Source organism: Malaclemys terrapin, chromosome 23 (genome assembly GCF_027887155.1).
Source record: "Malaclemys terrapin pileata isolate rMalTer1 chromosome 23, rMalTer1.hap1, whole genome shotgun sequence".
NCBI lineage: Eukaryota > Metazoa > Chordata > Testudines > Emydidae > Malaclemys > Malaclemys terrapin.
This window is the reverse complement of record NC_071527.1, coordinates 13,378,861-13,395,886: the sequence shown is the minus strand read 5'-3', so window position 1 is coordinate 13,395,886 and position 17,026 is coordinate 13,378,861. Positions and strand designations below refer to the sequence as shown.

At 43.3% G+C, this 17,026-nt stretch overlaps 1 protein-coding gene across 1 annotated transcript in view; it reads right to left on the bottom strand.

Moving 5' to 3' along the window:
- LOC128827988 (maestro heat-like repeat-containing protein family member 2B) overlaps nucleotides 1-16,550 on the bottom strand; it is a 54,552-nt gene extending 38,002 nt beyond the window's left edge. The window contains exons 1-16 of the mRNA XM_054012254.1: nucleotides 16,503-16,550; nucleotides 15,137-15,220; nucleotides 14,365-14,509; nucleotides 13,855-13,895; nucleotides 13,390-13,531; nucleotides 11,890-11,942; nucleotides 9,246-9,353; nucleotides 8,771-8,890; nucleotides 8,398-8,520; nucleotides 7,029-7,181; nucleotides 6,199-6,225; nucleotides 5,751-5,873; nucleotides 5,259-5,338; nucleotides 4,634-4,769; nucleotides 4,370-4,465; nucleotides 3,384-3,488 (exon numbers count right to left, since the gene is read on the bottom strand). Of these exons, the coding sequence (XP_053868229.1) occupies nucleotides 3,384-3,488; nucleotides 4,370-4,465; nucleotides 4,634-4,769; nucleotides 5,259-5,338; nucleotides 5,751-5,873; nucleotides 6,199-6,225; nucleotides 7,029-7,181; nucleotides 8,398-8,520; nucleotides 8,771-8,890; nucleotides 9,246-9,353; nucleotides 11,890-11,942; nucleotides 13,390-13,531; nucleotides 13,855-13,895; nucleotides 14,365-14,509; nucleotides 15,137-15,220; nucleotides 16,503-16,550 (1,584 nt within the window). The remainder of the gene's footprint in view (nucleotides 1-3,383; nucleotides 3,489-4,369; nucleotides 4,466-4,633; nucleotides 4,770-5,258; nucleotides 5,339-5,750; nucleotides 5,874-6,198; nucleotides 6,226-7,028; nucleotides 7,182-8,397; nucleotides 8,521-8,770; nucleotides 8,891-9,245; nucleotides 9,354-11,889; nucleotides 11,943-13,389; nucleotides 13,532-13,854; nucleotides 13,896-14,364; nucleotides 14,510-15,136; nucleotides 15,221-16,502) is intronic.
- Nucleotides 16,551-17,026: the final 476 nt, after the last annotated feature.

Below are 17,026 nucleotides of genomic sequence, written 5' to 3'. Positions count from 1 at the left end.
ATACTCAAAAACCAGTGGGAGAACACTTTAACCTGTCTGGTCATTCAGTGACAGACCTGCGGGTGGCTATATTACAACAGAAAAACTTCAAAAACAGACTCCAAAGAGAGACTGCAGAGCTAGAATTGATATGCAAACTAGACACAATCAACTCCGGTTTGAATAAGGACTGGGAATGGCTGAGCCATTACAAACGTTGACTCTATCTCCCCTTGAAAGTACTCTCACACTTCTTATCAAACTGTCTGTACTCGGCTAGCTTGATTATCACTTCAAAAGTTTTTTTTTTTTTTTTTTCTCTTAATTAATTGGCCTCTCAGAGTTGGTAAGACAACTCCCACCTGTTTATGCTCTCTGTATGTGTGTATATATATCTCCTCATTATATGTTCCATTCTATATGCATCCGAAGAAGTGGGCTGTAGTCCACGAAAGCTTATGCTCTAATAAATTTGTTAGTCTCTAAGGTGCCACAAGTACTCCTGTTCTTCTTTTTGCGGATACAGACTAACACGGCTGTTACTCTGAAACAACATGTTAGTTACCATCAGGAAGGGGATAGATAATAAGACAGTAAATATCATTATGACACTGTATAAATCTACAGTACCCCCACACCTTGAATACTGCGTGCAGTTTTGGTCATCTCATCTCAAAAAAGATATGTTAGAATTGGAAGAAATACAGAGAAGAGCAACAAAAATGATTAGGCGTATGGGACAACTTCTCATACAAGGAGAGATTAAAAAGACAGGGACTTTTCATCTTGGAAAAGAGACGACTAAGAGGGACTATGATAGAGAACTATAAAATCATGACTGTTGTAGAGAAAGTCATTAAGGAAGTGTTATTTAGCCCTTCACATAACACAGAAACAAGGAACAGGAGTATTTGTGGCACCTTAGAGACTAACAAATTTATTAGACATCTATATGCATGTCTATATGCATCCGAAGAAGTGGGTTGTAGTCCACGAAAGCTTATGCTCTAATAAATGTGTTAGTCTCTAAGGTGCCACAAGTACTCCTGTTCTTTTTGCGGATACAGACTAACACGGCTGCTGTTCTGAAACAGAAACAAGGGCTCACCCAATGAAATTAATAGGCAGCAGGTTTAAAACAAACAAAAGGAAGCATTTCTTCACACAATGCAGTCAACCTGTGAAACTCATTGCCAGGGAGATGTTGTGAAGGCCAAAAGTATAACTGGGTTCAAAAAAGAATTAGATGAGTTCACGGAGGATAGGTCCATCAATGGCTATTAGCTAACATGGTCAGGAATGCAACCCCATGATCTGGGGGTCCCTAAGCCTCTGACTGCCAGAAGCTGGGGCTGGGACTGTCCAATGGGGGATGGTTCACTTGACAATTGCCTTGTTCTGTTCATTCCCTCTGAAGCATCTGGCAGCCACCACTGTCAGAAGACAGGATACTGGGCTAGATGAACCATTCTCCTGGGGGATCCAGGATAGCCACTCTTATGTTTTATGTTCTTAGCTGATTAAATAGAAATTCAGCTTTAGCATCCTGGGAGCATAAGAACCAAGAATGCATTTGTGACACTGGCAGACCAGTCAACCTGTGTATGACCCATAATAACTTAACAAAAGGCGCTTCTACTGTATCAAGACAGGTTTCAGAGAAGCAGCCGTGTTAGTCTGTATCCGCAAAAAGAACAGGAGTACTTGTGGCACCTTAGAGACTAACGAATTTATTTGAGCATAAGCTTTCGTAGACTACAGCCTACTTCATCGGATGCATAGACTGGAACACACAGAAAGAAGATATTTATACATACAGAGAACATGAAGAGGTGGGAGTAGCCATACCAACTGTAAGAGGCCAATCAATTGAGATGAGCTATCATCAGCAGGAGAGAGAAAAAAACCTTTGAAGTGATAATCGAGATGACCCATAGAAGGTGTGAGGATATTTTAACATGAGGAAATAGACAGTTCACTTGCATGTGAATTTCAAAGTGATGTATTAGACTAGCAATCAGCAACTCATTCAAAAATGAACACTAGTTGCTAAGTGTATTTGTCTGTGTTTATCTATACCCGGTTAGAAGTTTCACAATGTAACCAAATTAGCTTGTAGATGCTAATTCCCTTTCATATCTTAATTGCCTTAATTATATATGCAAGGTCTTCAGTTAACCTGAAAATCAAAGATGTAAGACACTTCAGGAAACCAATAATTATCTTCAGCTTAACTATCTGTGTTTTAATGGAAGAACGGCTAATTAGCTTATGTGAATGAATTTAACTAGTTTACTGTGTATGCACAGGAAATAGAAGATTATCTTCAAAGCAAAGTACAACAGGCGATCTGCATTGGGGGAAGGTCCTTCTGTGACAATTTCTGTGAGGTAGGCTTGTCAGCCTGCTAGAATAGCTATAAAAGAGAAGGCTTGGGCCTGATCCTATCATCTCTAGTCTGCTTAAACTTTGAACAGGGAAAGTGTAAGTCATAGGACAGAGATTTTCCACATAATCATTTGGAATAACCTGGAAAATGCATGGAAAAAACTAACAGACTTTACATCTGAGCTGCCTTTGGATTCTGATCTGTTGGGATGATTCCAGAGAGACTTTTACAAACCAGCAGTTTATTCCATCACTGTTGTGATCCTGAACTATGAACATTGAAAGTCACTTGTATGGATATTGATCTTTTAACCATGTGTAACTCTCTTCTTTCTTTTAACAATAAATCTTAGATTTCGTTATTAAGGACTGGCTGACAACATGATATTTGGGAAAGACCTGAGATTCACATTGACCTGGGGATAAGCATCTGGTCCTTTATGATCAATGAACCTCACATATGTGAATCAGGTTTTCAGTAACCCCTCACTATATTAGGGTTGGAAAGGACCTCAGGATGTCATCTAGTCCAACCCCCTATTCAAAGTAGGACCAATCCCCAGACAGATTTTTACCCCACTTCCCTAAATGGCCTCCTCAAGGATTGAACTCACAACCCTGGGTTTAGCAGACCAATGCTCAAACCACTGAGCTATCCCTCCCCCTGCTTCCACGATATGGATGTTTAGATGGGAGCCAAGGTCTGGAATGCCAAAAGGGGGCTGCATTTGGCATCTTGTTAACTAGGGTGGAAGCTCTTTTGTTGTTGACTTGGTGAATCTAATTATAGAATAAGCCATCAGTTTGGGGGATTGGCTGCCCTCTACTTTTTGCAGTCTGCCCGGAGTGTGGTCATGGCATTGTTGTGTAAACCTCTCTCTTATGGAAGCAGAGGGATTTTAGTCACCTTGAGATCCCAGCTGCTGCCCTGGAAGAGTTTGTCATGCATTTGCGTTGAGTGTCAGATCTGATATAAGCAGGGAACTCAGCTCAAGGAATAGTAAGGCTATACTCACTGTGCTATTAACTGTCTCTTGATAGGCAGTCAGCAGCTGGGTGCTGGCCTGCAAGGCCCTTTCTCTCTCCCACTCCTTCCCTGAACTGAACCATGTCCTTAGTAGCTGTTGGTAGAGCAGGGGAATGGACAGAGTTAGTACCAGAAAATCCCTCCCAAAAGTTCCTCTTAAACAGGTTTAATTGTCACTAAAATCCCTCTCCAAAGCATCTGACCTCCATGTAGCAAAGGAATCACATGTCTAATGGAAGAGCCCCTTAGATATACAAGTCCCAGGGACCAGATTCACCTCTGGTGATTGAAGCCAAAGGAGGTACATGAGAGATGAATCTGGGCCTGTGTATGTGATGTCTGCTGTTGACTGTCTGATGGGAGGTGTCTAGCACTTTGCATGCTGTTTGATGTCTGCTGCTGTGGTCTGATTCCTGGGCAACTTCTCCCACATCGAGTGGCAAAATGACAGAGAGGAGCATTTCTTTTTATTAATTTGAATAAGAGCAGAGAAGTCCCCCCAGCCCAGCTCCTTTTATAACTTCATTTTTATACTGAAGGTGCAACAAACTGCCCACCCCTCAGCTCTTCAAGATATTCTGTTCATGTCTGAGGAACAGGAAGTCTCCTCTGAATGAGTTTCCATACACAGGGCTTAACTCAATAGTAATGAATTCTTCTTCGAAGAAGTGATCAGTTTCAACTGTTCTCTTGGATTTGGCTACTGCAGTGGTGATTTTCTTGCCGGTCCAAGTAATGTCAACTCCATTGTAAGAACTTGATCCCAATCCAGCTCTGGCATAAAATGGCATAGCTTCCGTGGATTTCAGTGGGGCACATGCCCGCTTATCCCAGGAAGAATTTGGTGCTTTCTCCCTAAAATTCACTCCGTTGTGGAAAATTCCTCCACAACTGAAGCTTGACCCCCTAAATCTCTGACTCTTCCCTGCTGTAACACAAGAAACAATCTCCACCACGGTTCAATGGTCTACTCACTTCAAACATTTCCAGGAACCAGTCTGCGGTTGGTTCGTCCTCCAGCAAAGTCTTCATTAGCTTGCCAAGGGCTTCCAAGGACCCTACGTACAGTGACTGAAACCAGAAGAGAAGGAGTGAGGCTCAGCACAGATCATCTGTGTGTGTGGGCTGGGGAAAGCTAACCATAACCTTGCCAGGGAGGCCATGTGTGACTGCCATCACCCAGTGCCTGCTGGGCAGAAATACAGTGGATGGTGCCAGAGGAGAATTGTTCTCACGTACCTGTATATGCAGAGCATCCTTTGCTGTCTCACTTTCCTCTTTCATCTTCTCCAAGGGAGGAAGGGGAAATAAACTTTTGAAACACTGATCAAGGAGCTCACAGTTATCCTCCAAGGTCAAAGATGGTTTGAGTTTGCTGGCAGAAGAAAGATAGGGAGAAAAGTCATGCATTAGACTCAGTACCACCTCCAAGTACAAGAAATGGGTCCAATGACTAGAGATTGCCCCAGTCTAGAACCCCAAATGCAAACAACCCTTCACTTTGCAGCTGAGCACCTCCTTGCACCTCTATTAAGTATTGGCTCATCTAGAAGTAAAGCTAAAGCTTCAAGTCCCCTTTTTAGAGAAACCCACAAGCTTCCTTCCCCCTGCCAGCTAGCCAGACACCTCCCTCCCCATCTGAACTCTCCTCCATTGTACTGCATGGCCCACAACCTGCAATCTTGTGTCTTTCAAGCACAAACCTCCAAATGGACACATTCAAACCCTCAAGAATGAAAGTTCTGCTGGTGAGCAGCATGTGAGCCAAACCCTGCAGGCATCAGACTGCTCCCAACCTGACACTCATGAATTAACAAATAAGAAGTCATCACAGTGCCAGGAAATGTGGCAGAAAATAGCCTACCTCAGATGTTCAATGGCAAGAATTGCCTTGTAGCGAACTGGAGATGCCAGGGAATCCAGTGGTTCCTTTTTAATGAAGTCCTGAAATGCATTAATAGGGACATAAAAAATGGGAAATGGATTTGAAAGGCAGAGAGGTCTTCCTCTCACACCCTGAAATAGGGCCATATGCCAGACCTGTGACAAACAGACACCGTACTCAGCAGGCTCTCTGCCTCTGAAATGGACCGTAGGGCCATCTGCAGGCTATACGGAGGACCGAAAGATAACTCACCAGACACAAGCCATTCCTTCCAGTTACAGCCCACAATATGTCAGCATCTCTGCCGAGCTCAGAGTGGACCCAGCATTCGGGTGACATGCAGGTAGCTCATGAGACTGCAGTAGTACAGTCACAGCCAATGCCTAAAATAACATCTCCCTGGAAAACCAGTCTTATTGCATTACAACAAACTCCTTTGTATTTCAGTCCTCAAAGCTCCTAATCACTCACCAGCATGTAGCCAAGGAGCTCCTGTTTGTAAGAGAATTCGAACTCCTGGGAGTCTCCGGTCTCCAAGATGGCACAGCTAATCTCCATGACATTCTGGATGAGGATTAATTTTAGGTACATGTCCTACATAATCCAGAAGGAGAAACAAGAGGATGTGGATGAGAAACTGAGAGAAGAACTAGAGTCCAGAAGATAAAGATCAGGAATTAAATCTAGCCTCAGGAGAGGAGAGAGGTGTCCACAGACCCCAGAAGGCAGAGGACCCCGGCTCTGCACCCACCTCAGAAGAAGAGAAAACCCAGGTTCATCAAATAAATCCAGGTCCACTTACACCAGAGCAGCCAGGACTCCTGCTTGATGTAGCAAGGAGATCAAGCTCTGTGCAATTTAAACAAGCAACTTGTGTATAGAAAATGCAAGAGCTGAGGGCAGATTATTTAGAATTTACCTTGTTCGTAAGAGTGATGCCCAGCACCTGAAAAACAAAATGCAAAACAGCTCTTAGCAATGTACATAGTCCCCCATAACACACATCCTCAAAATGTCCTGGCTGTTGAATATGGAGCAGAGAGAAATCACTATTGTTAAATCTTCCAAAAGGCAGGAAATGTATCCAGAGGGGGTGTTTTGTAGAGGTCAATATCAGGGGCCATACTATGTAATATTTGCATTTGTGAACTACTGGAAGATCTCAGTTTGGTTCAACTGTTTTTGACAATGCCTAAGTGAGAGTCTCAGTCAGACAGGGCAGAATTGAATGGCAAAGTGACGTGGAGAGGTTGCTCTAAGATGAGAGTCAGCAGTCAGACACCTAGGGAACAGAAATAAGGAGCACACAGACAAACAAGAAGACAGATAAGAGATAAGGGAAGTAGTGAGTCCAAGAAACAGAGTGACAGCAAATCAACTAAATACAAGCTACCACTAGTCTCTCTTGGGTAGCGAAAGATAGAGCTAGATACACATACATATTAGGGGAGTTAGAGTGTTATTCTGAATAGCCTGAGTCTGACTGCATCTGAATTACTGTGTAGCTGTGGTCTACAGAATTTCAGAAGAATATAGAGAAACTAGAGAAAATACAAAGAAGAGCAACAAAAATGCTACAACATGTGACAGCTCACGCTCCGTCCATTACAGTTTTAAATATGAGTTATTTGACAAATTATTGCTCAAAGGAGAGTTTTAGAAAATACAAGCCCTCTCTCTATAAACTCAGAGGCAATGCTATCACTTCAGGGTAATGCCCCTAACACTTATCACAGCAAAAGCTCTTACCCGACAACTGGCTCTGTAATGGTGAAGGATGTTCCCTGTGATGTCTGCCTCTACTCGGGAGAGAAGCTGCTCTTTTGGAGCATGGACAGCCACGTTGCTGTATGTCAGCATCAGGGTGCTGCGAGTCTTGCCTCTTTTCCCATGGTGGTAGTCCTAGACAATCGGAAACGTCACTAGAGACAAGTTCTTCTGATTCGTTTTGCCTTGGAATTCTGATCTACTGCTGACCGAGGAATTGCTCACAGTAGCAATGGCAGCTTGCACTTGCAAAGCTCTTTTCAGCCAAAGATCTCAAACCACTTGCAAACAGTATTTAAGCAATATAATAACTGTGTGTGGTAGGGAGTTATTAGTATCTCCATCATTCCCATGGGTAACTCTGACACAGAGAGCCTAAAATGCTGAACCTACAGCAGTGAAGTGCACGGGAGCTTAGTCCTTGACACTGGTGGGTACAAGATCAGGCGCTAAATGTCTTGCCTAAGGCTGCACAGTGAGTAAATGCAGAGCCAGCAATGGAAGCCCAGAGGCCTAGTCTCCTGCTCTATCCTCTAGATCAGTGGTTTTCAACCAGGAGTACTTGTGTACCCCTGAGGGTCTGCAGAGGTTTTCCAGGGGGTATATCAACTCATCTAGATATTTGCCTAGTTTTACAGCAGACTACAAAGAAAGCACTTGCAAAGTTACTAACCAAAATTTCATACAATGGCTTCTTTATACTACTCTATATACTACACTCTGAAATGCAAATACAATATTTATATTCCAGTTGATTTAGTTTATAATTATATGGTAAAAATGAGAAAATAAGCAATTTTTCAGTAATAATGTGCTGTGCCACTTTTTAATAATTTTATGCCTGATTTTGTAAGGAAGTAGTTTTTAAGTGAGGTGAAATTTGGGGTACAAAAGAGAAATCAGACTCCTGAAAGGGGTACACTAATCTGGAAAGGTTGAGAACCACTGCTCTAAATCAGAGGTTCCATAATTGTCATTAGTAGACCACTGGTGGTCTACCTACAGCAGGTTGGTTAGCCAAATGTTGCTTGCAACACCTTCTCCTTTCCAGCTACTAACCGGGATTAAAAAACATCTACAAATACCTTAAATGTTTTTCCATGCAAGCAACTGATGTAGTTCCCACACATTGTGCATGGGAGGAGCGCTCAAGCCATGAGACATTAGACGATAAAAATCATTTGAGAGAACCCCAGCTCCAGATTGTGCTCCTCCCTGCTTAACTGCAGGCATCACGCAGAATGCATACATTGGGGGACAATGCTAGCAGACCAGAGCAGACACTACCGCAGGGTTGCTGCCCCTGCTTTAGAGGGAGAGGAAGTTTGAGAGAACCCCCTGGCTCCTTTACCTTCAGACGGTCGATGAGCCCAGAAATCTTAACCTTGCTGATTGCAGCCCCAAACTCCTGAAGTGCGTTCAAGGTGAGGTCCAAGTGGCTCTCAGCAGAGAATGCGAGGACGGAAATGACTCCCTGTCACCCAAGAAAAATACTGGTTAGGATCTAACCAGGTGCCTGATAGACCCCACGACTCCATTCCTTTCACCTGAAGTGGTATAAAGTGCCAATGAGGCCTGAGACACATGGGGAGCGGGGGGCTGAGTGAAATAGCAATGAGGATATGAAGCAAAATGGCATCTGTCCCAGGCCAACTCAGAGCTGAGCCCCACAGGGAGCATTCAGGGATTACTTGGTAAAGTGGGGAGAGGGACAGAGTCCTCACCTCTGTCTCAGGGGCTTCCATATAATCTGTTGTTGTCAGAAATTTATGAATCTGTGATTTAACGTGGACCAGGTCCTGACAAACTGCTAAGGACTTTCCTAGCGCCTTATACAGGAAACTCTGAAAGAAAGAGACCAGCACTGAGATATCGGTAACACAACGTGCCTGTCAGTACAGACCCAGCTCAGCAACATTCAGGAAGAAACAAGATAGCCAAGTCCAAGCATCCATACTGCAGAAACATCCCATCATCTAGCCCAGCCAGAGAACCAACAATGCAGTACAGACAAGCAGCCTGTCCAAGCAAATATTGGAAGGGCGGGCTGGGGGCAAGAGAGCAGGGAACAAGTAAAAACAAATTTTATATGCAGAATAAAATATAAAGTAATGAAGCCTTGAGAGAAGCCTTATGCAGCCCCCCAATCAGAATTTCAAGGGAAATTAACTAGAAACTAAGCCTTAACAGATAACAAACCTTCTCTTTGGAAGGGCTGGCATAGCCGGCCATCTGCTGGCTCAACTCAAGGCTTAGCTGGCTGCTCCAGGCACTGTTGTCTATCGTCTCCAGAGATGTTCTTAGGAACTGAGTGTAAAACAAGAGGTAAAGCAGATGGTTAATTGCAAGAATTTGTGGGTTGTTGTAGGGTTTGTTTGTTTTCTTCCTTGTTCTCTGTTGTAAACTTTCCAATATTCAGGTGTCATGGGAAGATTATTTCCCTATTGAGAACTGTAAACATCAACAACCCAGACTTCCTCTGCCTGTTGTTCTTAAACCTTTGCCTGATGATTCCTCTCAGTCTCCAAACCCAGATAGACAGTGAATTGGAGAATGAGATGGAGCCAAGAAATCTGACCATTGAGGAGTGATTTTATAGTGGATGGAGAATAGGTCTAATAAATTTTGAACAAAGAACCCTGGACTACGAAGGACCAGGAACCTTCTCTGAAGTGCTGTGGACCCTTTATGACACCTCCCGAGAGTACCCAGGGTTGTGAGGTACCTCACTACCACCTGCCCTTAGCATGAGGAAGCCTTCTCTGTGCCTGCCAGGTGTCAGCTCCTGACTCTGCCAGCCACAGGAAACACAAGCACACCCTTCTCACCCCATCCAGCTCCACTGTCCTTCTACAGGTAAGCCATCGGTACAGTCCAACCGCCGAGCCCTCTGTGCAGCCCCAGAATGTCCAGCCCCTGTTCCACTGGACACTCACAGAATTCATAGGTTTGCTACACACCTGTCACCGGTGTTACCTCAGCATCATCGCTCCATTTAACACACTTAGATACGTTTAGAGTGAAAACAACTATACTTCACTTAGGTACATTTATAGTGAAAACAAGTAGAGTCTAATTCACAAAGATCAGAGATTTGAGAAGCAGCAAGTAAAATTAATGTAAACAAATGGCTACATAAAAATAAAATCATAACACACTTCTAGAGCTTAAACTTAGATAACCAAACATTCCCCTGTCTCACAAAGGACAGCTCCCCCAAATCTCTCTCCCAGCATGAAACACCCAGACCAAACGTGATCCTCCATTCATGAGACAAGCCAGCTGGCAGTTCGTCCAATAGGCGAAGGATACCTGATGCAGGATACCTCTGGACCTCCAGATATAGTTCCAAGCATCCATTGTCTTCGCTTGTAAACAGGGTACCCCCTATTGTTTGTTTGTTTTTCTTGTATCGAATCTCCTCTGGAGACTTGGCAATCACTTGATTAGAATGTTGCTCTATTGATTAGCATCCACTGTGAATAATTACTCATCTACATACAGCCATTCAGGCAGATAAGCATCTCCTGCCCGAAAGAAACTTGTTGATCGCTTTCTGGTGACCAGCCCTAACTCACAGACCTTAAAAGCATAAACTTCAGTATACAACCATAACGCCTTATATATTATCCATCCAGTCACTGTGCAATGATTATGATGATCTGTGTGGCACAGGTATCCAGTAAAGTCTTTACATGACACCCTTTGATTATATAGAGATCAGATCCAGGGAACCCTGGTAATCTTATGCACTCCTGTGGCCTCTGCCACTGGGTACCCAAAAGGATCCAGGGTCACATTCTCAACTCTCATTGAAGTCAGCGAGAGGTTAGTAACTCTCAGCACTTTGCTGTTTCAGGCCCGAATTTTGAACAGCAGCCAGGAAATATCAAAAACCTCACAAGAGAACCTAATCTTATTTGATTTTTTAGCCCAAAGAATTTCAAATGAGGCTGCATCTGGAATGGGAAATTCTAGAGTGTAATCCAACCCCAAATGGAACTCCAAACCTTCTGGGGCTTATTTGTCACTAGGTCCTTTCCTTTCATTTTCAGCGCTCGCCATAAAAATGTTCCTTGTCTGGATTTACACGAGGTTGTAAAGAGCTCTTTCTGACCAGAAAGGCTTCTCCATGAGATACAGTCACCAAACCTTGTCTTGTCTCTTTTCCTTGTTGGGTTTCTCAGAGCAAATTTTCTTTTGAGTGGCAAATAGAAAAAAAGAATCCTTTAGATGTCCCCCAGTGATGCACTAGCACCATTAGCATGCTGGTTTTCTGGTTAAGTTTTGTGTTGTTCCCAGAGGTAATACAGAGTTATTTATAACTAGAGCTGGTTGAACAATAGTAAGTCCATTTCACAAAACAAGTGGGATTTTTCACCACACAAATGAAAAGTGAAAGAAACAAAAATATTTTGCTTTTCAAAATCAAAAATGACCATTATTCAATTCTTTGTTTTCCCCCTTTCCTTCCCTTTATCCCTCGTCCCCATGCCTTTTTCCCCCTCTTCCACTTTGTGACTGAAAAAGCCAGAGGGGGGAGGAGACAAACAGGAAAGCACCTGGAAAAAACCCCCCAAAAAATCAACTTCAGTTTAAAAAAACTAAACATTTTCTATTTGGGTTGGGGTTGTTTTTTTTTTTTACAAAAAACAAAACTGAAAAATTTGAAAATGTCCCATGAAAATAAAAAAGGCCATTTTTCACTGAACAAAAGTTGCAAATGAAATGGTTTGACCAGCTCTGCTTCTAATGAATAATTTATCATTAATTTTTTCCCCAGCTGGTACATTTGGAGGGGGGAGGGAGGGCTGTGACAATACATCTGAAAGCCATCTTGTACCTGAAGCAGCATGTGCTCCCACCGTTCATGGTCCAGGGAATTCTCTGTGTTTCCTATAAAGCAGGAGGCAAAACAATAGTGTCACCTAGGTTAGCAAAAAGAGTCGCCCCAGGTATCTCCTTTGCATGGGGTGACCTTACAGCAAATGTGAAACATCGGGACAGGGGGTGGGGGGTTAATAAGAGTCTATATAAGAAAAAGACCCCAAAATCGGGACTATCCCTATAAAATCGGGACATCTGGTCACCCTACCTTTGCAATCTGTCCTTATAAAACCCCTGGTCTGCCAAGCTGTAACATACCTGGGCTTTCAAGGCTAAATGGGACCTACGCCAACGTTCTTTGTTGGACCAACAGAAAGTATCATGTTATGTACCCTGCTGGCATTTTTATTCAGGGTCAGTCAACCCACCAGGAGTGAGATGCTGAGCACTCCAATTCCTGTTGACTTTCATGGGAGCTGAGGGTGCTGAGCACCTCACAAAACGGTTTAGCACATCAGAGGACTGGGTTTAATGTGAATACAAACTTTTCCCGCATAATAAGAGATTCTGGACTCGATCCTAACTTGATGTAAATCGGTGTAGCTTCACTGAAGTCAATGGAATTATACTGATTTACATCAACTGAGAATCTGGCCCGGATTCTGAATGTCCAGCTCTAACCTACCCTTCTCTAATGTCGGCACAATGTAGTACTGGGGACTCTGTACAGCAACAACAACTAGGGAAGATACAGCTCATTTCTTAAATCTTTTTTTGAATATCAAACCCACTTGAACATTGTGGGGTCCGACGTTCATCAGAAACGTATCGGGTTTGTGCTCCACGTAAGGTCTGTCATACTCCACAGAGACTACACTGGCACAGCTACGTCATTGGAGCTCTGCTGGCATAACCCCATAGTATAGACGCAGCCTACACTGACCGAGGAGGTCAATAGATTCATACCACTGTAAAATTGGTGAAAGACATTATTAGGCCCACAATACCTAGATTCTACATAGGGCAGCCACTTGGCCAACCTAGCTTTTATGGCTCAGGTTTCCTTACAGAAAGAAAACTCTGGGTTTTTTAATTGAATCGCCCTTGAAAGTAAACATGGGGTTTAATTTTCAGAAAAATTTAGTTTGCAAAATCAGACTATATATGTAACCCCAAAATATTTCACTAACCTCCAGCTTCATGGGTATTCGCCTTCCCAACTAATAACCTAGCAAAGGTGTGGGGGGAACTGCTGTATAATTTCCATTCAGCTGAAACCTTCCTGGCCTGATTCTGCCCTGACTGAATTGGCCTGAGTGGTTCAACTCTGGATTTACCCCAATGGTTCCCAGTTATCCAGGTGAAGGAAAAGTGAGGGCCTAGAACCCCAACTTCAATTCCCCACTGTTCTCATGTACTGCAACAGGAATGGCACAACACATGTCAATAGGAAGCTGCATTTTGTGGCTTCCCTTCTATTCTCCATGGACCGCACTCCTCCTAACTAGCACTTTACCTTCAATGTACTGCAGCAGAGGTGGGATCTTTACTACCCACATCTCACCCACTGCTGCATGGATAGTTTCGTGCAGGGCCTTCAGTAATTGCAAGGCAGCATATCCATGTCCTTCTCTTTCATAAGGGGATGAGGCTACTACCTGTCAATGAGAGAGAAAGAACAGCCTAAGTTTTGTCAGCACAACACCAGTTTGTTCCTGAAGGAGGGAATAGTTCAGACTCTCTCATTGTGGAGACTGTACAATAGAGTTTTTGCTTCTACTACAGTGTCTTCCTGAAGAAGCAAGCATTCTAGCTAGTACGAGGATACAGAACAGTGTGTCTCAGGAGAGGGTGGAGAGAGAGAGACCCAATCATACACATTCCTCAGCCTGTCTATAAGCATCTAGCTATAAAACCGATTTTTATAGTTAACTGTCCCACTTCACATTTTGCAGAAAACCTATTCTCATGGTCTACTCACCAGGAGTCGCGCCAGCAGCCCCTGGGGTGTAGGGAGTTTCACTAGGGAAAGAAACAGAATAGCATTAATGATGCCAGGCTTTGCAGAGAGTCCTGCTGATGTTATTCACCTATCCATTTCCAACGTGCCCACCAATGTTGAATACAGCTGATAATAATTTGCATTTCCATAGTGCTTTCAGTCTGAGCATCTCAAAATGCTTTACAAACAGGAATAAATTCCGCCTCACAGCACCTCTATGAGGTTGGCATTAATTACTCCTTCATTTCACAAGTGGGGAAGCTGAGAGAGAAAGATCAAGTGATTTCCCCAAGGTCACATCAGAATTTTGGTGGCAAGCTGGGAAGAGAACCCACATTTCCTAGCTCCCTCCCATGGCCATGTTGTAATGACAAGACCATCCCTCATTCATTTTAGCCTCCTGATTTCAGACGAGAGAACTGGAGCAGACTGAATCTGTTCATTTCATAGGGCCTGGAGAGAATAAATGAAAGAGTTTCTGTTATAAACCTGGTCCACTGTAGTCGAGGCAAGCAGCTTCTTCTCCTTCCTGCTTCTTTTTCTCAGCCAGTTCCCTAAGGCATCTGCAGAGAGGCTTCAAAGTACCAGTGTACTGAGCTGGCACCACATACTCCAGAAGCCTTGGCCATAACACCTGCAGAGAAGAGCGAGACTGTTCAGTACATAGCTATTTCCATTCCCCCACCTCCAGTATCCTGCTGTCTGAATCCCTGTCATGTAGCTTCTCCTTTTATTCCTCACTGACCCTTCCCTAACCTATCACCTCATCCCCATCATCTCACTCTATCTGTCTGGTGCCCCCTCACTCTGTCTTTTAAATACACTGCCTTGTTTGGTGAGCAATTTGGCTCTCACTCAGAGATGAATCCTCTTTCCCTGCATTAGAGCATTATGGAGCTATTTAGATAGCACCATAAACTCACCCAGAACTTTACAGACCTATAGAAGGCACAGTTCCAGCCCCAGTATCTGTTCAAATCCAGGATCACCAAATCTAAATTTCAGAAGGGGGAGTTCAGACAGTGGAAAGAATTAAGGGAAGATCTCTGCAACATGATTCCTTCCAGTTAAGTTGCTTTACATCTTTTCTCTAATGTGAACCACATACTCCATGATGAAGGGGTCACACCATCCCTGATATGAATTTGACATGCTGTTCCTCCATTATGCTGACTGTGCAAAAAGCTTCCTTGTGGAGAGGTACAAGGAACGTAAGGAAGAATGTCCCTATTTCAAGAAGCCTTAGCAACAGGTCACTTACTTGGGTCATTCCACTGACTGAGGTGTCCAGACATTGCAGGATGTCAATGCACAGGGTTTGGATAGTCCTTTCTTCCTCAATAGCCTGGGTGAGAAGTGTTGTACCCTGCTGTGAGATAGCTATATAGAACTTATGAGCTAGTAGCAAGACACTGGCTATAGAATCAGTGTCCTTCTCTTACAAAGCCATCTTGAACATTGACCTATGCCTGCTTTTATATTGCACCGGAAGTGCACAAACGTCTGAAGGGAAGAGCATAATAGAAACTCCTAACTGGTGGGTCAGATCCCAGGCTTAGGAAAACCCTAAAATGAAGGCAATGATTCACTGAACACAAAAGAGTTTCCCCAACAGTGTTAAACATTTTTAAATTTGAAAAACTGTTTCATCTTTTTATCTCTGAGGAAAAATATTCAGTCTCTGCCCAATGGAAATAAATATGCAGAACCAGGGGGATCCACTCTGTTTGTTCTGATGACCCAACCAGCTTGGTCATTCTGTGTGTAGTGAGTGTGATTCTACCAATGGGCCTAATTCTGCTCTTACTTACACCAGATTAAATATTGATTGACTCTACTGATTTCAGTTTAAAGGAGAGCAAAACTGGCCTGATGAGAAAAAGCAGCCTTCTTTAAGATGGGGTGCGTGTGGGTGTAAAAAAAAGGCCCTTGAGAGTATTGCCACATGCTCCAACTTTGTAGAAAAGGGGCCAGGCAGAGCTAAGATCTTCAACAACTTACTGTAAAGTTGAACTGTTTATGTTAATACTTATCATGGATCCAGTCATGGAGCACAAAGTGTCTGGAGCCCCTGGCTGTGTCCATGGATAGAAATACGGATTGAAGATATTTTTAAATTAGTACATGTAGAGTAGAGTATGTAGTGAGGGAAATAGGCAGCAAGCTTTTCCAGGCTCCTGACAGTCTGGGATGCAGCCTGCATAACCTCGGTGTTTTGCTGATAGTTTATGTATGCTTCAACAGCCACAGAATTGGGCATCATTATGTTCTCTGGAGAGTCTATTGAAAACAAAAAGATGTGCTTCCTTGTACAAGAACATTTCACTGAAAAATGGTGTTTTCAGAATTTTCAATGTCTCATCAGAGGTTTGAGTAACCTAGATAACTCTGTTAGATGTAAATACCCAGTGTGAGATTCTGATCTCTGTTACACTAGTATAAATCCAGAGTAACGCCACTAAAGTCAGTGGAGTTACCTTGACTTTACACCAATATAACTGATCAGATTCTGGCTCTAATCATTCAGTCCAGCTGTCCTTGAGTCAAAACTCCCACGGAAGGCAAAAGGAGCAATCAGCATGCAAGTGTGGTAGGACCGAGTCCTAAGTGTTAAGAACTCTCCTTACCAGTTTGCTGGTGGACACACTGAACTCGTGGAAAACATATGCTACCATATCCCATGCTGCACAATTCTCCACACTTCCTGAACTGAGCAGCCTCCTGATGAAATGAAGAACTGCCTTCCTCACCTGCAAGGGTAGAGATTACACACAAGAGTTCTTGTTATCCCTTCTGCCTGAAATAGGAGATAGGATAGGAGAGTCCTTATGCTTTTGAGTTTATCTCCTTGGATTATAAACATGGCTACATTTAACACAGGCAGGAGAATGACATGCCTTCTCTAGTCTGCAGTCTCTCCCCTGGATCTGAATGAAAGCTCCACCCAGATATCCATTCATCCCATACCATTGAAAAAAACTGAAATATTTCACTGCTCCACACACAGTCTTACCTTAGCATTCTGATCACTGAGAGTGGATTTCACTGCCTTCACAATCAGAAACTTTTTAACTCTTGTCTCGGGCACTGAAAGATAAGGAGAGGTGTACCGTACTTCTTTGTTCCACTCACTTACTTTCCACATTGGAAT